This window comes from Triticum dicoccoides, chromosome 3B (assembly GCF_002162155.2).
Source record: "Triticum dicoccoides isolate Atlit2015 ecotype Zavitan chromosome 3B, WEW_v2.0, whole genome shotgun sequence".
NCBI classification, from domain to species: domain Eukaryota; kingdom Viridiplantae; phylum Streptophyta; class Magnoliopsida; order Poales; family Poaceae; genus Triticum; species Triticum dicoccoides.
In genome coordinates this window covers 395,972,547-395,998,029 of record NC_041385.1, presented here as the reverse complement: position 1 = coordinate 395,998,029, position 25,483 = coordinate 395,972,547, and the positions used below count along the sequence as shown (strand labels likewise).

At 48.8% G+C, this 25,483-nt stretch overlaps 1 protein-coding gene across 1 annotated transcript; it reads left to right on the top strand.

The window, feature by feature from the left end:
• Positions 1 to 11,329: 11,329 nt before the first annotated feature.
• Positions 11,330 to 13,216, top strand: LOC119276184. Its single transcript, XM_037557194.1, has 3 exons — positions 11,330 to 11,606; positions 12,218 to 12,298; positions 12,531 to 13,216. Exons 1-3 carry the CDS (start codon positions 11,445 to 11,447, stop codon positions 12,888 to 12,890), a joined length of 603 nt encoding a protein of 200 aa, XP_037413091.1. The 5' UTR covers positions 11,330 to 11,444; the 3' UTR covers positions 12,891 to 13,216.
• Positions 13,217 to 25,483: the final 12,267 nt, after the last annotated feature.

Genomic DNA, 25,483 nt, shown 5'->3' with positions numbered 1-25,483 from the left:
AATCTCCCGGATGACGCGGTGGTCGACAAAATCCTCCAGTCGCTCCCACCTAGCTACAAGAGCTTTGTGATGAACTTCAATATGCAGGGGATGGTAAAAACCATTCCTGAGGTGTATTCAATGCTGAAATCAGCGGAGGTGGAGATCAAAAAGGAGCATCAAGTGTTGATGGTCAATTAAACCACTAGTTTCGAGAAAGGCAAGGGTAAGAAGAACTTCAAGAAGGACGACAAGGGAGTTGCCGCGCCCGGTAAGCCAGTTGCCGGGAAGAAGCCAAAGCATGGACCCAAACCTGAGACTGAGTGCTTTTATTGCAAGGGAAGCGGACACTGGAAGCGGAACTGCCCCAAATACTTAGCGGACAAGAAGGCCGGCAACACCAAAGGTATATGTGATATACATGTAATTGATGTGTACCTTACCAGTACTCGTAGTAGCTCCTGGGTATTTGATACCGGCGTGGTTGCTCATATTTGTAACTCAAAACAGGAGCTGCGGAATAAGCGGAGACTGGCGAAGTACGAGGTGACGATGCGCATCGGAAATGGTTCCAAGGTCAATGTGATCGCCGTTGGCATGCTACCTCTACATTTACCTACGGGATTAGTTTTAAACCTCAATAATTGTTATTTAGTGCCAGCTTTGAGCATGAACATTGTATCTGGATCTCATTTAATATGAGATGGCTACTCATTTAAATTCGAGAATAATGGTTGTTCTATTTATATGAGAGATATGTTTTATGGTCATGCCCCGCTTGTCAATGGTTTATTCTTAATGAATCTCGAACGTGATGTTACACATATTCATAGTGTGAATACCAAAAGATGTAAGGTTGATAACGATAGTCCCACATACTTGTGGCACTGCCGCCTTGGTCACATTGGTGTCAAACGCATGAAGAAGCTCCATGCTGATGGACTTTTGGAGTCTCTTGATTACGAATCATTTGACACATGCGAACCATGCCTCATGGGCAAAATGGCCAAGACTCCGTTCTCCGGAACAATGGAGCGAGCAACCAACTTATTGGAAATCATACATACTGATGTGTGCGGTCCAATGAGCGTTGAGGCTCGCGGAGGCTATCATTATTTTCTCACTCTCACTGACGACTTGAGTAGATATGGGTATGTCTACTTGATGAAACACAAGTCTGAGACCTTTGAAAAGTTCAAGGAATTTCAGAGTGAGGTAGAGAATCAACGTGACCGAAAGATAAAGTTCTTACGATCAGATCATGGGGGAGAATATTTAAGTCACGAATTTGGTACGCACTTAAGGAAATGTGGAATCGTTTCACAACTCATGCCGCCTGGAACACCTCAGCGTAACGGTGTGTCCGAACGTCGTAATCGCACTCTATTGGATATGGTGCGATCTATGATGTCAGTCACCGATTTACCGCAATCATTTTGGGGATACGCTCTAGAGACAGCTACATTCACTTTAAATAGGGCACTGTCTAAATCCGTTGAGATGACACCATATGAATTATGGTTTGGGAAGAAACCTAAGCTGTCATTTCTAAAAGTTTGGGGATGCGATGCTTATGTCAAGAAACTTCAACCTGAAAAGCTCGAACCCAAGTCGGAAAAATGCGTCTTCATAGGATACCCTAAAGAAACCATTGGGTATACCTTCTACTTAAGATCCGAAGGCAAGATCTTTGTTGCCAAGAACGGGTCCTTTCTGGAGAAAGAGTTTCTCTCGAGAGAAGTAAGTGGGAGGAAAGTAGAACTCGATGAAGTACTACCTCTTGAACCGGAAAGTAGCGCAGCTCAGGAAGATGTTCCTGTGGTGCCTGCACCGACTAGAGAGGAAGTTAATGATGATGATCAAGGTACTTCGGATCAAGTTGCTACTGAACTTCGAAGGTCCACAAGGACACGTTCCACACCAGAATGGTATGGCAACCCTGTCCTGGAAATCATGTTGTTAGACAACGGTGAACCTTCGAACTATGAAGAAGCGATGGCGAGCCCAGATTCCAACAAATGGCTTGAAGCCATGCAATCCGAGATAGGATCCATGTATGAAAACAAAGTATGGACTTTGACAGACTTGCCCGATGATCGGCGAGCGATAGAAAATAAATGGATCTTTGAGAAGAAGACGGACGCGGATGGTAATGTTACCATCTATAAGGCTCGACTTGTCGCTAAGGGTTATTGACAAGTTCAAGGGGTTGACTACGATGAGACCTTCTCACCCGTAGCGAAGCTGAAGTCCGTTCGAATCATATTAGAAATTGCCGCATACTATGATTATGAGATATGGCAAATGGACGTCAAAACGGCATTCCTTAACGGCTTTCTTAAGGAAGAATTGTATATGATGTAGCCGGAAGGTTTTGTCGATCCTAAGAATGCTAACAAGGTATGCAAGCTCCAGCGCTCCATTTATGGGCTGGTGCAAGCATCTCGGAGTTGGAACATTCGCTTTAATGAAATGATCAAAGCGTTTGGGTTTATGGAGACTTATGGAGAAGCCTGCGTTTACAAGAAAGTGAGTGGGAGCTCTGTAGCATTTCTCATATTATATGTGGATGACATACTTTTGATGGGAAATGATATAGAACTTCTAGACAGCATTAAGGCCTACTTGAATAAGTATTTTTCAATGAAGGACCTTGGAGAAGCTGCTTACATATTAGGCATCAAGATCTATAGAGATAGATCGAGACGCCTCATAGGTCTTTCACAAAGCACATACCTTGATAAGATATTGAAGAAGTTCAATATGGATCAGTCCAAGAAGGGATTCTTGCCTATGTTGCAAGGTGTGAAATTGAGCTCGGCTCAATGTCCGACCACGCCAGAAGATAGAGTAAAGATGAGTGTCGTCCCCTATGCCTCGGCCATAGGGTCTATCATGTATGCCATGTTGTGTACCAGACCTGATGTAAACCTTGCCGTAAGTTTGGTAGGAAGGTACCAAAGTAATCCCGGCATGGAACACTGGACAGCGGTCAAGAATATCCTGAAATACCTGAAAAGGACTAAGGATATGTTTCTCGTATATGGAGGTGACGAAGAGCTCGTCGTAAAGGGTTACGTCAACGCTAGCTTCAACACAGATCTGGATGACTCTAAGTCACAAACCGGATACGTGTATATTTTGAATGGTGGGGCAGTAAGCTGGTGCAGTTGCAAGCAAAGCGTCGTGGCGGGATCTACATGTGAAGCGGAGTACATGGCAGCCTTGGAGGTAGCACATGAAGCAATCTGGATGAAGGAGTTCATTACCTACCTAGGGGTTATTCCCAATGCATCGGGGCCGATGACTCTCTTTTGTGACAACACTGGAGCCATTGCCCTTGCCAAGGAGCCTAGGTTTCACAAGAAGACCAGACACATCAAGCGTCGCTTCAACTCCATTCGTGAGAATGTTCAAGATGGAGACATAGATATTTGTAAAGTGCACACAGATCTGAATGTCGCAGATCCGTTGACTAAACCTCTTCAGCGAGCAAAACATGATCAACACCAGAACTCAATGGGTGTTCGATTCATCACAATGTAACTAGATTATTGACTCTAGTGCAAGTGGGTGACTGTTGGAAATATGCCCTAGAGGCAATAATAAAATGGTTATTATTATATTTCCTTGTTCATGATAATTGTCTATTGTTCATGCTATAATTGTGTTATCCAGAAATCGTAATACATGTGTGAATACATAGACCACAACATGTCTGTAGTGAGCCTCTAGTTGACTAGCTCGTTTATCAATAGATGGTTACGGTTTCCTAACCATGGACATTGGATGTCATTGATAACGGGATCACATCATTGGAAGAATGATGTGATGGACAAGACCCAATCCTAAGCATAGCACAAGATCCTGTAGTACGTTTGCTAGAGCTTTTCTAATGTCAAGTATCATTTCCTTAGACCATGAGATCATGTAACTTCCGGATACCGTAAGAGTGCTTTGGGTGTACCAAACGTCACAACGTAACTGGGTGGCTATAAAGGTATACTACAGGTATCTCCGAAAGCATTTGTTGGGTTGACACAAATCGAGACTGGGATTTGTCACTCCATATGACGGAGAGGTATCTCTGGGCCCACTCGGTAATGCATCATCATAATGAGCTCAAAGTGAATAAGTGGTTGGTCACGGGATCATGCATTACAGTACGAGTAAAGTGACTTGCCGGTAACGAGATTGAACGAGGTATTGGGATACCGACGATCGAATCTCGGGCAAGTAACATACCGATTGACAAAGGGAATTGTATACGGGATTACTTGAATCCTCGACATCATGGTTCATTCGATGAGATCATCGTGGAACATGTGGGAGCCAACATGGGTATCCAGATCCCGATGTTGGTTATTGACTGGAGAGTGGTCTCGGTCATGTCTACGTGTCTCCCGAACCCGTAGGGTATACAGACTTAAGGTTCGGTAACGCTAGGGTTGTAGAGATATTAGTATGAGGTAACCCGAAAGTTGTTCAGAGTCCCGGATGAGATCCCGGACATCACGAGGAGTTCCAGAATGGTCCGGAGGTGAAGATTTATATATAGGAAGTCCAGTTTAGGCCGCCGGGAAAGTTTCGGGGTCACCGGTATTGTACCAGGACCACCGGAAGGGTCCCGGGGGTCCACCGGGTGGGGCCACCTATCCCGGAGGGCCACATGGGCTGAAGTGGGAGGAGAACCAGCCCCTGGTGGGCTGGTGCGCCCCCCTTGGGCCTCCCCTGCGCCTAGGGTTGGAAACCCTAGGGGTGGGGGGGTGCCCACTTGGCTTGGGGGGCAAGTTCCCCCCCTTGGCCGCCCCCCCCCCCTGAGATGGGATCTCTAGGGGCCGGCACCCCCCCAGGGCCCCTATATAAAGAGGGGGGAGGGAGGGTTGCGCACCCTAGCCCCTGGTGCCTCCCTCTCCCCTCGTAACACCTCTCCTTCTCGTTGTGCTTGGCGAAGCCCTGCCGAGATCACCGCTGCTTCCACCACCACGCTGTCGTGCTGCTGGATCTCCATCAACCTCTCCCTTCCCCTTGCTAGATCAAGAAGGAGGAGACGTCATCCCCAACTGTACGTGTGTTGAACGCGGAGGTGCCGTCCGTTCGGTGCTAGGATCATCGGTGATTTGGATCACGACGAGTACAACTCCATCAACCCTGTTCTCTTGAACGCTTCCGCTCACGATCTACAAGGGTATGTAGATGCACTCCTCTCTCTCTCGTTGCTAGATGACTCCATAGATTGATCTTGGTGATGCGTAGATTTTTTTTTATTTTCTGCTACGTTCCCCAACACACGCATCATTGGAGGAGCGCCAGTGAGGATGATGAACCCCTCCGTGATCGTTTCCCCCTCCGGCAAGGTGCTGAAAAAGGGCTCTAGATTAGATCTCGTGGTTCTGGGTCTTGCGGCGGCCGAAATTGTTTTTCGTCGACTCCTTTAGGGTTTCTAGAATATCTTGGTATTTATAGAGTTGAGAGGCAATGGAGAGGACACCCGTGGGCCCCACTACCCACCAAGGCGTGCCAGGGGCCTCTGGCGCGCTCTGGTGCCTTGTGGGCCCCACAGGCCTCCCCTTTGGGCGGGGCATGCCATGGTGGATGGCCGCGGGTGGAGGTGCAGAAACAGGAGATGGGATCGTAAGGCACGGTCATTTATTTTTCTTTTCTCCGACACTTACCGGTTCGTGTTGACTTTTTATAAGGAGTGCGGGTTTGTCACGCCCCGGCGGTGGATCGGTAGCGAGAGGGAAAGGGGATCGGGGGTGAGGAAGGAGAACAAGGCTAGGTGAGGGAAGCGTGAGGGGAGGAGTCGACAGCAAGGAATAGTTCAATTGATTTTTTGATGCCCTCATCGTCCACACACAGGCATACAAGTAAGCAGCGCCAGCTGGCCCACACACACACACCTACTCCTGACCCTTGGGCCCGGCTCGGTCGGCTGACCCAGTCATGCCATTGCGGGTTCAGACTCTGAACCTGCACTCTTCAGTCCGCTGCTGATCGATCAGTAGGCATGACATTTGCCCCCGCTCGAGCAGCGGCTTCTTCTTCCTCCCAAAGTTGCGCGTTGGGGTAGCGTTGACGTAGGACGGCGTAGTCTTCCCAAGTTGCTGCTGCGGGCAACATGGAGCTCCATTATACTTGTACCTGCACCACGGGAGCGTTCCCCTTCTTCATCATGCGGCGGTCCAGGATGGCCACCGGATCACGGTCGTCAGAGGTGACGTCTGGAACCTTGGGCAGCTCGGAGAAGACCAAAGTGTAGTCGGGGACGAACGGCTTGAGATGGGAGACGTGGAAGACCGGATGGATGCGGCTGTCTGGTGGCAATTCCAGACGATACGCCAGGTTGCCCACGCACTCCAGGACGGTGAACGGCCCGAAGAACTTGAACGCCAGTTTCTTGCAGGGGCGATTGGCGACAGAGGATTGTGCGTATGGCTGAAGCTTGAGGAGAACTTGCTCGCCCACATCAAACGCACGCTCTGCGCGATGATGATCGGCCTGCTTCTTGAAACGAGCTTGGGCACGCTCCAGCTGGGCGCGAAGCAGCTCGGTGTTGGTCGCCCAGTCGATCTCGTTGGCAAGCGCATCGGCGGGCATGGTGAAGCTCGCCCCCGGAAGGCCTCCTAGATTTGGTTCCCGCCCGTACAGAGCCTTGAAGGGGGAACCATTGAGCGAGGCGTGGTGGGAGGAATTGTACCAAAACTCCGCCGCGGAGAGCCAGCATCGCCATTGCTTGGGCGTGTCGTGGACGACGCAATGAAGGTACATCTCGAGGCACTGATTCACACGCACCGTCTGGCCGTCGGTCTGGGGGTGGTACGCCATGGAGTACAACAGCTTGGTGCCCGCTGCGGCCAGAATCTCGCGCCACATTGCGCTGGTAAACACCTTGTCGTGGTCGGAGACGATGGTGTGCGGCACCCCATGGAGCTTGATGATGTGGTCCCAGAAGGTGCGCGCGACCTGGACCGCAGTGAAGGGGTGCTTGAGAGGGATGAAGTGCGCATACTTGGTGAGGCGATCGATGGCCACCATGATCGCGTCGTAGCCGTCAGACTTGGGCAGCCCTTCGACAAAATCCATGGTGATGTCGTGCCACGGTTGTTGCAGAATTGGAAGTGGTTGCAGCTTGCCCGCTGGATGGTTTTGCTCGTGCTTGGCATGCTGGCATATGCCGCACTGCTTGACGAATTCCTCGACCGCGCGCTTCAACCCCGTCCAGGCGAAGAGCTTGCGGACGCGTTGGTTAGTGGCGGTGGCGCCCGAGTGTCCTCCCATAGCACTGTGGTGGAGCTTGGCGATCAGCTTGGTTTGGAGCGCGGTGTTGGCGCCTATCCAGAGCCGCCCGCGCTGGCGGATCACCCCTTGCTGCAGAGTGCGGCCTTGGTCGTCGGTGTCGCAGAGGGCCAACTTGGCGAGCAGTTCCTGGGCGTCTGCATTCGTCTCATACAAGGTGGCCACTTCCTGGAGCCACTGGGGCTGGCACACGGAGAGCGCGTCGAGGGCCAGTAAGTGCCCCACCCGGGAGAGCGCGTCAGCCGCGCCGTTGTCCGTGCCCTTCTTGTAGCGGAACATGAACTGCAGTCCCACCATCTTGGACATCGCCTTGCGCTGCAAATCCGCGATGAGCTGCTGATCGCCCAAGGAACACAAGCTCTTGTGATCGGTGACGATCTCGAACAGTGCACGCTGGAGGTATGGGCGCCACTTGTCAATGGCCATCATCACTGCGAGAAATTCCTTCTCGTACACCGAGAGCTTCTGATTCCGCACGCCCAGCACCTTGCTCAGGTACGCGACGGGGTGGCCGTCCTGCATCAGTACGGCGCCCACGCCGGTGTCGCATGCGTCGGTCTCGATGGCGAACGTCCGCTTGAAGTCCGGCAGCGCCAGCACGGGCATGCTCACCATCGCCTTCTTCAGCAGCTCGAACGCGGTTTGCGCCTTGTCGTCCCATAGAAATCCTTTCTTGGTGAGGAGATGCATCAGTGGCTTCGCGATAATGCCATAGTGTGGCACGAACTTGCGGTAGTAGCCTGTGAGGCCGAGAAAGCCGCGGAGCTCGGTGTGCGTCGTAGGCACCGGCCACGCGCTCATGGCGCTGGTCTTGCTGGCGTCAGTGGCGACACCGTTCTTGGAGATGACGTGCCTGAGGTACTCGATCTCCTGCTGCGCGAACGAACACTTGGAGGCCTTGGCGTAGAGTTGGTGCGCCCGCAGCAGGTCGAGGACCGTGCGCAAATGTTCTTCGTGTTCCTGCAAATCGATGCTGAAGACCAGGATGTCATCTAGGAAGATACTAATGAACTTGCGGACATGGCGACCGAAAATGGAGTTCATGAGGCACTGGAAGGTTGCCGGCGCGTTGCAGAGGCCGAACGGCATCACTCTGAAGTGGTAGTGGCCATGGTGCGTTTTGAAAGCCGTCTTTTCTTCATCCTCTTCCCTCATGCGTATCTGATGGTAGCCCGCTCGCAAGTCTATCTTGGAGAAGTAAGCTGCTCCACCCAGTTCATCGAGCAGCTCGTCCACTACTGGCAATGGGAATTTGTTCTTGACAGTGGCTGTGTTCAATCGCCTCAAATCCACATAGAAACGCCACGAGCCGTCCTTCTTCTTACTAACAACACTAGTGCTGCATATGGACTCAGGCTGTGGGCGATGACACCCGATTTCAGCATCTCCTGAACCTGCTTTTCGATCTCATATTTCTGTGCCGGCGAGTAACGGTAGGGCCTGGTGTTGGTAGGTGTTGTTCCCGGTTCCAGATTGATTGCATGATCGTACTGTCGTTTAGGGGGCAGTACCTTAGGTTCAGCGAGCACGTCGGCATATTCAGACAGAAGTTTCTGAATTCGGGGAGGTGGAGGTGCAGGTTCAGGTTTGTCAGTCCATTCGACTGTGACCAGTGTTGCGGTCCAGATGTCGTTAGCTATCTCCATGCGATGCAATTCATAAGCATCCAGTTCGGTGATAGGGGGTAAATCTGAAGTTCGAACGCCTTGCAAGTGCACTTGTTTGCCCTCTGTTTCAAACGCGATCGTTTTCTCCTGCCAGTGACAGTTCATGGGGCTGTGAGCTGCCAGCCAGTCGATTCCCAGAACGCCATCGTAGGCGCTGAGTGGCATCACGCGAAGATCGGTGTGGAAGGTGTGGCCAGGCACTTTCCATTCCAAACCTCTCACTATCTGGTTGCACTGCAGTCTCTGCCCGTTAGCGACGCGAACTGAAACCGATGGTAGTTTCTCTGTCTAAATGTTCAGTCGCGCGAGAAATGTTTCATTGATGAAACTGTGGGTACTTCCTGAGTCCACCAACAGAAGCATGATCTGATCCCCCACTTGTGCTCGTAAGCGAATCGTGGAGGGTGTTTCCTCGCCTGACAACGCCTGTTGTGAGAGTGAGCAGCACTCCGGCTCTTGATCTGCAGGTGCATCCAGTAATTGCAGAGCGTGGACGGTGTCGTCAGACAAAATTTCGCCAAAGTCGCCCACCTCGATCATCAGAATCTGGCCTGTACGTTTGCACGGATGCTACCTCGAGTATCTGTCCCCACAGCGAAAACAGAGGCCGTTTGCTCTGCGGAACTCTCTCAGTTGTCTTTCCCGTGCATATTCGTCGGCCCCTTGCCGTGGCACGGCTGCAGCGCGAGCTGGAGCAGCAACTGCTGGCGATGCGAGTGATGGTGGTGGAGGCCGTCCTACTGGTGTGACACGCTGACGCGGGGTGCGTTGTTTCTCCAGTTCTTCCTCCTGAATGCGAGCGAACACCGCAGCGCGAGTGATGCTGCTTGGTGCTTGCAATCGCACTCCCAGGCGCAGCTCGTCCTTGAGACCAATCAGGAACTGAGATATGAAGAATTTGGAACTCAAGGTTGGGTCCAGGGCCAGCAAATGGTACATCGCTGTCTCAAATTGCTGGCGATATTCCTGAACACTGCCGGTCTGACATAACTGAACAAAATGGTGCATCTGAACCTCGAACTCTTCTGGACCGAATTCCTCCTGCACAGCCGCTCCGAAAGCTTGCCACGAAACCCCTGGGTGAGTCTGTCGATAGGCCTGGAGCCACATCGCGGCCAGGCCGTCCATGTACAACGCCGCCGTGGTGACCCAGCTGTGTTGTGGCACCCGGTACAGCTCGAAGTAGGTAGTGCAGCGGTCCAGCCAGATGCGCGGGGCGTCGCCGTCGAACCATGGAAAATCATGCTTGGGCGGCTTGATGTAGTGGTCGCCGTGGCGATCTGGCTCCAGGGGCGGCGGTGATCGCGCGGGTAGCAGCAGTGGTCCGTGGTTGACGAGGCGGGCGAACGGAAGCTGGGCCGCGCCATCCGTGTAGAGGGGTAGTGGCGGAGGACGCGTTGGTGGTGGCGGGGGTGGTGGACGGAGCGCGGAGGAGTCCCCCGTGTTCGTGACGCCCGATGGGGATGCGCCGCCAAAGACGGTGGCCGCCGGTTCGACGGTGGGCGCCGCCTTGCGCGCCTCATCCACGTCGGCTTGCATGAGGTCGATTTGCTTGGAGAGGTGCTTGATCTCGGCGAAGACCTGGTCGTTGTAGGCAATCTGCGCCTGGTGGCGCTCGTCGGCGGTCTTCTGGCTTGCGTCGAGGCGGCGGATGACGGACTCGAGCAAGCTCTGCAACTTGTCTGTGGTCTCCCACATGGCGTCGAGCACGCGGCGGGTCTGGGCCGAGGGCTTGGATGGTGGTGCCGTGATTACGTGCTAGATCCGATCGAACCCCGGGCAAGATTTTGTGCGAGCTCGCCGGAGCGACGCGCACCTAACCCGGTGGATGTTACTGATCGATCTCGAGCAACGGTGATGGGGAAGAAAATTTTGGGCTCTGAATACCAGATTGTCACGCCCCGGCGGTGGATTGGTAGCCAGAGGGAAAGGGGATCGGGGGTGAGGAAGGAGAACGAGGCTAGGTGAGGGAAGCGTGAGGGGAGGAGTCGACAGCAAGGAATAGTTCAATTGATTTTTTGATGCCCTCATCGTCCACACACAGGCATACAAGTAAGCAGCGCCAGCTAGCCCACACACACACCTACTCCTGACCCTTGGGCCCGGCTCGGTCTGCTGACCCGGTCAATGCCGTTGCGACTCTGAACCTGCACTCTTCAGTCCGCTGCTGATCGATCAGCAGGCGTGACATGGTTGAATACTTAGAACCTCAGGGCCTTTTCTGCAAAAACGCCGACGACGTAAAGACCAAAAGCAACAAACGATTTTTTATTAGGGAAAAATATAATCTCCACCCCATCTGTACCAAACCAAAACCAAACCAAAACCGATACACACGAGATTTGATTTGAAAGGGCCTGGTCACCGCACGCCACACCGCCCACCCGTAGAACAAATAAAAAAGAAAAGGGGAAAAAATCGCATCAAACCCTCTTCCGCATCCTTCTCCTCGGTGGCTCCCGGTTCGTGAGGGGATCTCCGGCGGCGGCGGCGGCGGCGATGGCCCGAAAGAGAAAGACGGACGCCGCGCCGCGGTTGGACGAGGCCGACCGCACGCTCTACTCCAGCTTCTGCGGCGCCGCCAATTCCCTCTCCCAGCTATACTCCCAGGCCATGGCCCAGCAGAAGCTCTCCTTCCAGGCTGGCGAGCGGCACGCCCTCGTCAGTAACCCTTCTCTCTCCGTCCTCCTCTTTTTCTCTCTTCGGTCGGTTGTGTGTAGGAATTTCGATTGGCTCCGCGTTTAGTTTACAGCTATAGATTGGTCTGGTGGTCGGTGAGGGCATACGTTGGGCTTGACAGTGGATACAGCGACATCAGATTTGGCCATCCTTAGGGGATACCATGTAAGAATTGGATGTGCAACCAAAGCCTCAGAGAATGAAATGTCAATGTTCAGAGGTTGTAACTGATCCCTTGAGCAGTCGTAATTCAATGTTTGTTCCCTTTTGTGACTTGTGTTGCAGTCTTTTACAAAAAAGCAAGGGTATCAAAGTATGAAATTTTGTTCGCCCTGGATTTTCAAGAGAAACAGAAAGGCATCAATAAGAATGGAGAAATATGTATCTTGTTGTTAAGATTTAGACAGTTAGTACCCATTTTGTTTCTAGACAAAATATGAGAGTAATCTGTAATCGTAGTTCTTACAGCTTGTATGTACCTTTTTTTTTCTAGCTCGTATTACGTAGGGGAGAAAATGTACTTTCGCTAGCGATACTAGATTCGAACACTGCATGGAAATGTACCCTGGCTAAATTTCAATTTAATCATACAGGAAAAGCTCCACCAATGGATCTTGAGGAAGCATGATGAGGAGTCGAGGCTTACTGTTGCGGACATAATGTCACACATCCAGGTTCGATCTTAGAACTCCCTGATTTACGTTGCTGCCTCCATTTCTGATAATATTGAATTTTGTGTTGTTTTTTACCGAACATCACGATGTATGAATCATGACCTTCTCAGTGTATAGGTGTATGTCTTTTTAACTTTCACTATTTAATATCTATTGTGTTGGGTTCAATGGTTCTCATATGTATTATAAGCAATTTAACCAATATTTGGTATATTGTTGCTTTCTTTTATAGCATGAGATTGACTATGGAGGTACTGATGCACATGTATCCCCAAGGGTACATCAGCATCCCATGAGTGTGAATCCGTTTACAAGTATCCAACCCTCAGCTGGGTCGTACGCACAAGCAACATCCGGGCATGCTCCCAGACCCAGCCTCAGTGACCAGTCAAAGAATACAATATTCTCAAATGCATTATCAAGCCCGGTCCGCAGGAGCCTCCAGACGTATCACTTAACCCAAGGTGCTGGTAATGGAGGACGGAACACTGAAGCAAACTCAGCCGGGCAAAACCGAGAGGCCAACTCTGCAAGCTCCAATGACACCTCCATGGACATGGTTTCAGACAGCGCAGGAAATGGGTACTACTAAGTCAGTTTGTGGAAACATGTTGCATGCACAACCAGGAAGCGTCGAGTGCCAGTATTTTCTCTGGTTTTTGTATGTTATGTATTTTTCCTAAAGCTCATGCACTGTGTGGCTTTATAGTTGCACACCTGGCAATTCACTTAAAAGTTATTGGATTTGTTTTGTTTTGTTCAAGCCTGTTTGGAGAGAAATCTATATGTATGCCTGGTTCATGTCTTATATCCCAACAATTTTTTTGGGGCTTTGCCATGAAGATTTTGAATGTAAATGAAAATTGCTATGATATAGCAAAGAGTTCACGTGCTTAATACAATGAGAGGGTTAAGTTATGATGTATCGGCATTCGGCAATGGTAACAAAAATTATCATTGATCATTCGGTTATCGCATTATCAGGATGTGCCATCTTCGAATTCTTTTGGCTCTGTTATGCTTGAAAGTTCATTACATATTTTAGTGGTGATATTACACCCCCCACCCCCCCCCCGGCCTTACTCCTGGGTTTTATTATCTGTATTCAAGGAAATTAATATAAAATATCTCTTTTTTAGCAGGCTTCTTGTTTCCGTCACGCACTATGAAGGTGCCAGGGTCGTCGTTGTGGTTGCTTCTACGGGCCAACCAGCTATCCTCCCTTGCACAGAATCGGGTCATTAGGGAGGCGAGAGCCGCACTATGAAGGTGCCAGGGTCGTCGTTGTGGTTGCTTCTACGGGCCAACCAGCTATCCTCCCTTGCACAGAATCGGGTCATTAGGGAGGCGAGAGCCGCCATGGTTTTCGACTTGTCCTGTCTGAGTTGTCGCGCCAGCCATTTATCGCGAATGTTGTGTCGTAAGGCGGCAATTGCTTCTACATTGGGATAGCCTACTATTTGGTTCTTCTTAGTTGTCACAACCATAGAATAATTGAGTGTAATTAATGCATTAGAAGCATTCATGCATCATACTTAATTTCGGAGAAACTTGAATTGAGGGAATTTTCAAGCCTCAGAAAATATTAAATAAAGGGCAAGAACCCTGAAAATTGCATTCTCTGAACCCAAGATGCCTTCATTAATGTTTGATATTTTTGGCAAGCGTTTTGGTCCAGAAAAAAATTAATGAACATTTTTAAGGATTAATTTTGGTCACTGAATCTAAATCATGTTGTAGATGAGTTTGAAGTTATATTCATATAACTAGAATATATTTTCAAATGCTTCTGAAATAATTTACGTGCCTTTGGGAAAGGTCCGTGAAGCAACATAAAAATATTTAGAGGATTTTGACATTGTTTGAATTCAAAACAGTGGCAAAAGAATTAAATTAAATAGAAAACATAATTAATAGAAATGCAGAGAGAGGGACATGACTTACCTGCCACAGCCCACCAGGGGTAGCCTTGTCTTCCTCCTCTCGCCAGTAGGGAGGGGAAGCAGCGCACGGTGCTCACACGCGCCGGCACGCAGCTGCCTGCCTGGCCCTCCCTAGGACAGCGTGACGAGCGGGTTAACGTCATCGCCCCCGTCTGGACCCCCGCTCACTCCCTCCTCCCCCTCGCTCCCTCGCATGTTTGCCGCCATGGCCGAAGCCATCGAGGCGACGCCGTCGTGAACCCTGTGGCCACCGGCCCTCCCCCGCCCAGCCCGCTTGTCCATCGGCCCTCCGCATCCCTGCACGCCACCCCGTCGAAGAACCCGAGCTCGGACGCACCGCAGCGATGGCCTCGAGCTCATCTTCCCCGCCACAGCCGACGACCTCCGTTCTTCCCCGGCCTCTCCAGCAGCACCGTCAGACCCGTGGTGAGCCACTGAACCATTTCACCCTTGCCATGTCGTCCATCGCACCCCCTAGCCGTCCTTTCCGTCGAAGCCGAATTTTGGCCGCCGCCAAACCTCGTCGCTGGCCGCTACAGGGCACCCCGCGACCTGCTGCTGCCTCGGCTAGATGCGCAGGAGCACGGGCTACCTCCCGGTGCCTTCCGCCGCCGCTCCCATGGCCTCCCGGTGTGTTTCCGCCGTGACCACAGGTCACCGACGACTAACCGTCGGCGTACCCGGTCATTAGGGCCTAACACGCTGCTAACTAACCCTCCTAGACCCAGTGACAGTGGGCCCAACCCTGTTAATCTTTTAGATTAGATTTAACTTAAAACCTGTTAGTTAACTGTTTCAATGACATGCGGGGCCCACCGGTCACATTTGACCGGGGTCAGGGCTATTGAACTGCTGACGTAACGCTTACACAATGCTGACGCGGACACATCTCGAATCAGGGCGATTTCCCTCTCTCTTGAGCAGGCGCGCTTCCCTCTCCTCTCCGTCGTGCGCTACTCTGGTGCCGGCATCCACCTCACCCCGCCGCGGGTCACTCCAACCGCAGCGTCCACCCTTCTACTCCGCCCGCCGCCCGCCATGGCTGGCAGCCCGGGTTTCGTTAACTCGTCCTTCAGGCCCAGTGGTGAGCACCCGGTCGTGTCGGGCTTGGGTATCTCTTAGAGCTCGGGGTCGTCCCACGCCCAAGGCTCACCACTCGCCCACCCCCAGGGCCCCTCCCCCTCCTTCCCAGGCGGTGGTGGCGCCGCCGAGCGCACCGTGGAACCAGCCAAGGCATTCCCGGAAGAAGCTCTGGAGGCGGCGGCACTCTCCGGACGCGCTGGGTCCTCACCACGCCCCGCAACCGCGGGCTCGCCGGGAGATCTCGCCGGGCACGGAGACGCTCTGCTTCAAGTGCCTCCGGGAGGGCCACTTCAAGGCCGACTGCACTAACGATATCGTCTGCTTTTGTTGTGGTCTTCCGAGCCATGGCGCTAAGGACTGCAAGCGATCGCAGAGCCTCTCTCCGGTCAAGGATCTTCGGTGCGTGGGGCGGCGAGGGTTGCGCGCACAGACCTGGCGCCCTCCACCCGGCTGGCCGGCCCCAGTTCCCCTCCGCCACCGCTGCTGCTCGCAGACCAGGCCACGGCCCCGGTGTGGCTGCGGCTCACGGCACCCCGGCTGCAGCCCCCCTACGAAGAGATGCTCCCCTCGGAGCTTTGTTGCTCCTGGTCTATGGGTGAATTGGAGAATCGATCGTAGTATGCCATGGTCGCTTATGTGGGTGGCGCAAGGTGCGACATTTCCCCTGAGTTCCTCCTGTATGCTTTGGCGGCGGAGGATGGCATTGACCTGGAGTGGGTTTCGGTGCAGGACTTCAAGCCGGAGGATTTCCTTGTCCTCTTTGCGCGTCCTGAGCATTGAAACAACATGGGTGCGCGCCCGTTCATCCTGCATCAGGGCGTGCGCCTCTACTTCAGGCAATGGACTCGGCAAGCTCATGCGGTTCATGCCGTGCTCCGGTACAAGGTCTCCCTGGTCCTTGAGGGCATCCCTTTGCATGCCTAGGACCGGGAGGTGGCAGAGGATCTCCTCGGGTCGGCTTGCCTGGTGGACACGGTGGCTACGGAGACATACTCCCGCTGCAACATGTCATCATTCAACCTGTCGGCATGGACGGGGCACTCGGAGTCCATTCTCATGGAATACCACTAAAAACCTAGTTCGTTCTCAAATAAAAACCTAGTTCACTCGCTAAAGCATCCATGGCCGAATGGTGAAAGCGCCCACCAACCTAGAAAGGCAAAATGGGTCAAAAAGTAGGTTTGATTCCTGCCGGATGCACTGCCTCTTAAAGACAGAAACATAGGAGGGAAAGAAGGTAGTATAGGTAACTTGCTTTTGGATTCTTATCGAAAGTGAATCCCTCTAACACTTCTGTTAGTGTTTGAGAAAATCTTTTATAGACACAACAAGTGTGAAAATCCTTAGTCACTAGGCAAGAAAGCTTGATGGGAACAAAAAGGATACAATTAGTTCAGAATAAAAAAATGTACAATTTCAAAGGAAAGAAGGAATGGCAAGTTTCCCTGCATTGAACATCAATCAATCTAGAAATAGGTAAAGGAAGGCGTATCACAGGGGTATTTTTCTTTTTTCTATTCACTTCCGTGGGGTTCTAAATTGAAAACATGAACACAAACGAAATCGTATTGAAATTACATAAAAAGAAAAGGGAGGACTAGCTCTTGGTTTATAGAAAAGGGAGGAGATGGATCGAATTCAGTCTTTTTCATTTCTTTGATGATCTTCAACACATCTATTTGAATTCCCTGCGAGTGAAGGATTTCTCATATGGATAAAAACCTCTTGAGCGCTATCTGATCTTATTTTTGTATTTCAAATATGAGACCTGCCTTTTTAATGGGACATCCCGGCAACAGGCCTACTCATGCATGTGGCCAAGTACTCGACCAATCCTCGGAGCGAAGGTATGAACAAATTCTTGAGGTCTGATTCATTGAGGTTATCATCACATGAAACCTTTAGCACTTTTGTTCAATATTGGATGGAGTATGGTTGGAAGGTCAGCCTAGCTAGTCTTGTCAATCGGCCCTGACTCGCCTTCTCCTTGGTACCTACCGCTATTGAACTTCGGTACCTATATTCCTAAAACAAGACAGACCTTCATGAAGACCTTCTATTTTGGAATAAGATCGGACATTTCCACATCGAGGTGAAATTACATATGAGGAAAATAATCCTGGACTACGAAAGCTGCCCTTGTGTGGTAGAACCAGGTCTTCCACCGGGCGGTCAGCCAAGTACTGAAGCCCCTATCTTGATATAGAATAGAAGTGAGTTCACACTAAAAATAGAAGAAGCCCTATGATTTTTTAGCCCTGCTATCAATCACTTCGGTAAAGGGATCGAAAGATTATGGTCTGAAATAGAGATTTGAGAGTCCCTCAAGTGAGGACGTGCTGAAGAGCAAGGAGTGAAAGTGTGTTCATCTTTCTTTCTGCTAGTTGTTTCCTGCTAATAGTGATTAGTGAGTGCCCCATACATAGCCAATGCCCGCCTGTGTTCACATCCAGTCTTCTCTGTACAATAGTGCAGCTTCCAGCTCTATGCTATGTATGGCAGACGTTTGACTCGGGAATCCTTGATAAAAGCTTTTAGTCCGTGCCTGGTAGTTTCAGCCGTGGTCTAGTCCAGCAACCTCTTTTTGATCCAAGAGTCGCATGAGAAGAAAGCTTCCGGTTGCTTCAGTTAGTGTTAGTTAAATAGAACGAGAACCTCATAACTATGCCAAGCCCGATCTTGGTCCCAATGCTGCAGAGAAAGCTTTTGGGTAAAAAGAAGGCCTTTATCCTGGTGCTGCGGAGACCGGTGTTGCTGATCGAACTCATTTTCTTTCAAGGAGATCCAAAATCTCTGAATTTCTACTAAACAAATGTACATATTTATTGTGAGGGGCTTTGAAAAGCGAAAGGATGAAGGCTGATTTAGATCCTCTGAAAGCGCGGGAAGTATGCCTTTTGAGCTTTTTCTCCACCCACCTCTGAGCATCCTGTTGGAATGGTCCTAGGAAAGACTACGTACGAGAAATCATTCTCACAGCCAACTTTCCTTCTTTTGAGCAAATAAATGTAGTATTTAGTCCGACCAATCATTGGTGAATCTATGTCTTTCATGATAAGTGGAGTATTTGTGCCCAAGATCTTTCTATTCCCTTTAGTAGGTGCACACATCTCATATGGTAAATATACCTTTGTGCCCTATAAGGTAAGCTGGCTATCCCCGAGCCGGGTCTCATTGATCCCCTGGTGGAGCCTGTGCTGCTGTAGTACAAGGTCTTGGTTCACCTTGATTTGGTGTTAGAGTTTAGAGATTGGGAGGAGCTGTTGTTCTTTGGGGCCTCGTCCGATAACGGCTAGAGCAGCATCCAGACTCGGATGGAGGACCGTTTGGTGGCTCTGGTGGTGGTGCTAGTGGCAGGTTTGTCAGACTCGTGATTTTGAATCGGATTGGAGCTCCGATGGTAGGATCGCAAATCATAGAATCTTCACTATCAGGATCGTAGAAACATAGATTCTATGAACTAAAATCATAGAATCATAAGGGTTAGTTTGGATCGTAAAGTCGTAGAATCGTATAGCAGAGTCGTGATTCTGACAACCTTGGCTGGTGGCACTGCGTCTGCCCGCCACCTGCCATGGTAGTTCGGTGTTCGCAATAGGCGGGGCTCGCCGAAGCTGGGCTTGCCACCACTGGCAACGGCACGTTGGTGGATGGGGGCAGGGCTGGACGGGAGTGGCGCAGCCGCCAATGACTTCTCGATAGCTGGCGACGTAGGTGGGATCTCCAATGACAGTTCAGCACAGGCTATCTATCAGAAGCTCTGCTTTTGACTAGCTGACGAGAGATGTGGGTCCGGTGGAAGTTTCTGGGAGGAGGACGGATAGGATTTTCAACGCGCAAGGCAACAATGACAGAGCTCAGCGTGGGGACAACGCGCCGCGCATGAGGGCCGAGGCAACATAGGGGGATGGGGCTCTAGTTCTCACCAAACCCGCTAAGACAGATGGCCAGAGGGGGCCGGACGACCATCATCCCACCAATGGTGTGACAGATGCTGAGATTGGGCAGACGCCTACCATGTGCCCATCGGGATCTAGGATGGGACAGCTCTCCCCATATCGGGTCCCACAGAACGCATGTGAGACAAGGCTGGATCCACAACCAATCATGCAGGAGGATCAGAATACCCCCACCACCGCGCGCATCCCAAATGATCTGGTGGGACAAGGCGTGCCCCTGGGCTGACAGCTAGCTGCGGAGCGGGACAGTGGAGAGACGACCCCACCCTACAGTGTGATAGCACTAGCCAAGAGTGTGCCGAAGGTGGTGGGCCCTGCTGGGGCCCCTGATGGGAATCATGCCCATGCACCATGCAGCAACGTGAGCACGCTCCTACTTCCGGGCCCAGTACTCCATTCCGGTGCTGTACCTGCTGAGCGCGAGAGTATAGCAGGCTTGGCGTTGCCCGGTACTGACGGTTTAGATGCTGCTCTGGAAGTGGATCATGGGGGATGCGGCACGGAGACGGGGCATGCAGAGCCCGCTGATGACCCACAAGTATAGGGGATCAATTGTAGCTCTTTTCGATAAGTAAGAGTGTTGAACCCAACGAGGAGCAGAAGGAAATGACAAATAGTTTTTAGTAAGGTAATGTCTGCAAGTGCTAAAATTGTAAGTAGCGGAGTAGTTTGATAGCAAGATAATTTGTAACGAGCAAGTAATAATAGTAGTAATAAAAGTGCAGCAAGGTAGCCCAATCCTTTTGAGGCAAATGACAGGCCAAAATGGTCTCTTATGATAAGCAAAGCGGTCTTGAGGGTACACAGGAATTTCATCTAGTCACTTTATCATGTTGGTTCGATTTGTGTTCGCTACTTTGATAATTTGATATGTGGGTAGACTGGTGCTTAAGTGCTGTTCTTACTTGAACAAACCTCCTACTTACCATTAACCCTCCCACAAGCATCCGCAACTACGAGAAAAGTATTAAGAATAAATTCTAACCATAGCATTAAACTTTTGGATCCAATCGGTCCCTTACGGAATAGCGCATAAACTGGGGTTTAAGTTTTTGTCACTCTTGCAACCCACCAACTAATTGCTACTCCACAATGCATTCCCTTAGGCCCAAATATGGTGAAGTCTCATGTAGTCGATGTTCACATGACACCACTAAGGGAATCACAACATACATACTATCAAAATATCGAACACATATCAAGTTCACATGATTACTTGCAACATGATTTCTCCCGTGACCTCAAGAACAAAAGTAACTACTTACAAATGATAAACATGCTCATGATCAGAGGAGTATTAAATAGCATATTAGATCTGCACATATAATCTTCCACCAAATAAACCATATAAACTACAAGATGTAATCAACACTACTAGTCACCCACAAGCACCAATCTATATTTCTGGTAAAAAGATTGAACACAAGAGATGAACTAGGGTTTGAGATGAGATGGTGCTATTGAAGATGTTGATGGATATTTCCCTCCCCAAGATGGGAGAGTTGTTGGTGATGATGAGAACGATGATTTCCCCCTCCGGGAGGGAAGTTCCCCCGGCGGAATCGCTTCACCGGAGGGCAAAAGTGCTCCTGCCCAAGTTCCGCCTCGAGGTAGCGACGCTTCATCCCGAAAGTCCTCTCCTAATTTTTTTCAAGGTCAAAATGACCTATATACCAGAAGATGGGCACCAGAGGTGGGCCGAGGAGGGCACAACCCACCAGGGCGCGCCTGGGGGCCCTGGCGCGCCCAGGTGGGTTGTGCCCACCTAGTAGGCCCCCTCTGGTAGTTATTTTCTCCAATAATTCTTATATATTCCATAAAAAATCCCCGTGAAGTTTCAGCTCATTTGGAGTTGTGCAGAATAGGTAGCCTGACGTAGCTTTTTCAGGCTCAGATTTCCAGTTGCCGGAATTCTCCCTCTTGGTGTGTACCTTGTAAATTATGAGAGAAAAGGCATTAGAATTACTCCAAAAAGCATTATTATGGATAAAAACATTATAAATAACAGTAATAAAACATGATGCAAAATGGACGTATCAACTCCCCAAGCTTAGACCTCGCTTGTCCTCAAGCGAAAACCGAAATCGAAAAACATGTCCACGTGCTTTGAGAGAGAGGTGTCGATAAAAACAAAATACGGGCATAGAAGCATCATGTTGATTATTATAACAGCAACAAAATTAAACATAGGACTTTTATCATAGAACTTTTATCATATATTTCTCATGAATAAGTAATAGTTCATCACACAATCGAAGTATAAAGCAAAAACTCTATTAGAAACCAACAAACTATGTTCCCAGTCAACTTTGCAACTACAATTCATTATCTTTTCAGGAAGGGTCACGCGTCGGAGCCTTTAGGCAAGTCCACATACTCAACCATCATATAGTATTTTATGATTGCTAACACTCACCTAGTACCCATGAGCAAAACGTTTCAACCGGACACATATAAAGATAGGGGCTTATAGTATTGCCTCCCAACATATTCACCTCAAGGGTGGTGTCAACAATAATAACTCATGCTATCTTTATTCAACTGGACATATGTGCCTAGATCTTTCCTCACCACATGATGCTTGCCAAAGGAGAAAAATAAAAAGGAATAGAAGGAAAACTTTGACTCTTTGCATAAAGGTAAATACGTAAAAGTAAAAGATAGGCCCTTCGCAGAGGGAAGCAGAGGTTGCCATGCGCTTATTTGTTTGTATGCGCAATGCCTTAGTGCAAAAGAACGTCATGTTACATTGCCCCTTGTTTTAGCGACCTTTATTATGTAGTATGTCGCTTTTATTCTTCACCATCACAAGTTCATGCAACGCTCAATTTTCTCTTACACTAAATGATCTCACACTTTTAGAAGCAATTTTTATTGCCTTTTTGCACTGATGACAACTTACTTGAGGGATCTTGCTCAATCCCTAGGTAGGTATGGTGGACACTTGAAAATAAGGTTTGGGTTTAAAGGTTTTTGGATGCACAAGTAGTATTTCTACTTAGTGCGGAATTTTTGGCTAGCAAAGATAGGGGGCAAGCACCACATGTTGAAGGATCTATGACAATATGACTTCTATGTGAATATAAACAAACATAAATCATTACGTTGTCTTCCTTGTCCAACGTCAACAATTTTGGCATATAATATTTTGACGAGGGCTCACAATCACAAAAGATTTCTAGAATAGTATATTTATATGCGAATCTTCTCTTCCCTTATTTATTCTTTCATGAGTTGCATCATTGACTAGTGCTATGTTTGTCAGTCTCTAATAAAATTTCCTACTTATACTTTTCCTTATGTGGTGCCATCACCTACCATAGGATTAGTATATAATCTTATTGATTTATTTCTTTCCTTTCACTTATTTCCTTTCTCTTTCTCTTTCTTTCTTTCTTTTCTTTTATTTGCAACATGGAAATAAAGAAAGAAAAAACTCAAACTAAACTTTATTATATAACTTGCACACGATTACAAGGATAGATCACTAAGCAAACTCTCAAAGAAGAAACGATCAAACTAAACTTTTATTCATCTAATGCAAAAGATCGAACTAAAATAAGTAAAAGCGAAAAGATAGTGGGATGATACAATGCCGGGGCACCTCCCCCAAGCTTGGCAGAAGCCAAGGGGAGTGCCCATACCCGATACTCAATTCTCCTTTGGTGGTGAAGAAGATGATGGTGATGATGAAGTAGTATTCTCCAATATAGCCATGAGTAAATCCTTCAAACCTTGAATCTCCTGAAGGGCTTGATGAATTAATTCACTGTTTTTCTTCACCTCAGCCATTATGTGTTTATTCTTAGGGCCCCAAGGTTTGGTTCCTGCACTGTTTTCTCTTGGCCGAGATATATCCCAGTTGGATGGTATGTTCCAACGAGGAGTGTTCTCGAACCCATAATTGTGAATCAAATTATGAAAATTGTTACAATGTAACCTGTGTAAATAACCGTAAGAATGCCATAGGACAATTCCCTTTCACTTATCTGGGATTACCATTGGGTATTTATAAACCAACTGTGGACCAGTGTTTGCCTATAGTTAATAGAATTGCTAAGAGGATTGCTGGTATTTCCACTTTCATGACTCAGGCAGGGAAGGTGTTGTTGGTTAGATCTGTGCTGGCATCTTTACCAGTATACTTTATGTGTTGTCTGGACATTCCTATCACTATAAAGCACCAGATCATTAAATATTTAAGGCACTGCCTCTGGAGGAGTCCTGATATGGAAGATAGGAGACCAGCATTAGTGGCATGACACAAAGTTTGCAGACCAAAAAATCAGGGTGGTTTGGGAGTCATGGATATCTTCACACAAAATAAAACTCTGCTCATGAAAAATCTTCATAAATTTTACAACATACATGATATTCCTTGGGTGAATTTAATTTGGGAAACTTACTACAGTAATGGGCAACTCCCAGGGGATCAAAAAGTGGGCTCTTTTTGGTGGAAATCTAATTTGGCACTCATTGATCAATTCAAAGCTATAGCAAGGTGCAATGTGGGTGATGGCAAAAGTGCTTTATTCTGGGATGATATGTGGCATCAATTTATTCTCAAGCACAAATTTGATCACCTGTATTCCTTTGTTAGAGATCCTCTCACAAGTGTACAACAAGTGATCAACATAGAATATCTTCAAGATCTTTTCCATTTGCCTCTCACTACACAAGCATATGAGGAATTCCTAATAATGGAAGACATGTGCATTTCCATAAGGCAATCAGAATACTTAGATGCACTGGATACTTGGAGTTACATATGGGGAAATGAACTCTATTCATCAATTAAAGCTTACAAGGTGTTAATTGGGCACAAACAAACTCCACCACACTTCTCATGGATTTGGAAAAGCTCCTGTCAACCCAAGCACAAAGTTTTTTTCTGGATGTTACTGCATGACAGAGTAAACACAAGAAATCTTTTAAGGAATTTTTTTGAATTGGAAGTTTACAATTGTGCAGTGAGGGATTGTTAGCAGGAAGAAACTTTGCATCATCTCTTTTGGGGGTGTCCTTTTGCAACCAGATGTTGGGATTTCATCTGTCCATCCAGGACACCAAATTTGTCTGTTCTGGAGGCATATCAAGACCTCAAAGACAATCTCAACTACCCTTTCTTTATGGAGATCATCATATTGGGATCATGGGCCATCTGGATATCTAGAAACAATATTTTTTTTGAGAATATCAATCCATCATTTCATGGCTGGAAGTTTATATTCACAGAAGAGCTCAAGCTTCTCAAATACAGGATCAAGAAGAAATATGAAGTGCAATTCTCTGCTTGGTTGGAACCTTGTAGTAATTATTTATAGTTTTCCTAGTTCTTTTTTCCTGTTTTAGCTAGCAATAGTTTTTCTTAGTTCTTTTTGTAGTTTCTCTTTTGTTCTTCTTTTAATTTCTTTTGGGCTGATCTCAAGCCCTCCAGACTTCTTGTGTTCCATTTCTATTTATTTAATAAAAGTTGCAGTGGGGTGTTTACCCTACTGTTTATAGTCAAAAAATAACAGTAAGAAAATATGATGCAAAATGGACATATCACCCGCTGGCGTGGTTACGTCCCTGGAGGTGGGGTTGGTGACTACACATGGTTGTGATGAGGACGAGGTGGAGGGCAAGACTACCCAGGAGGCGGATGCTTATGCCAAACTGAAGACCTTCTGCTCAAATATCATCAAGAAGCTTGCGCCCCCACTTCTCAAAGAGGTGGAGGCCTCCAAGTTAAGGCTAGATGCCACGCCTTTCACGCCAAAGCGCACCACCAGGGCCGCAAAGAAGAGCTTCACCGCCAACCTTACTAAGGAGAATCTTGAGGAGAATGTGTTGTTGCATGCACTAGGACTAGTCCTGAACGACCTAGCTGTGGATGGGGTGGTACAAGAGCTTAAGGCGCTATTTGATTCACCGCTAAAAGAACAACATGTCCGGATTATCGCTGACCTTTTTGGCAAGACCATTCCAGTGGTCGAGGCATTGTAGGAGAGCAATGCGGTGGTGATCTGCACCAACTAGGTGCTTACCCCTGGTGTTGGTGTGCTCTATCCTCCATGGATATGCACCCACAATTTATCTGCTGGAATGTTAGGGGCCTTAACAATCCAGCTAAGCGTAAGGCCGTTCGGGATTTTGTTAGCATGGTGAAGGTGAACTTGGCGTGTCTGCAGGAGACAAAACATGATGTAACTCATCAC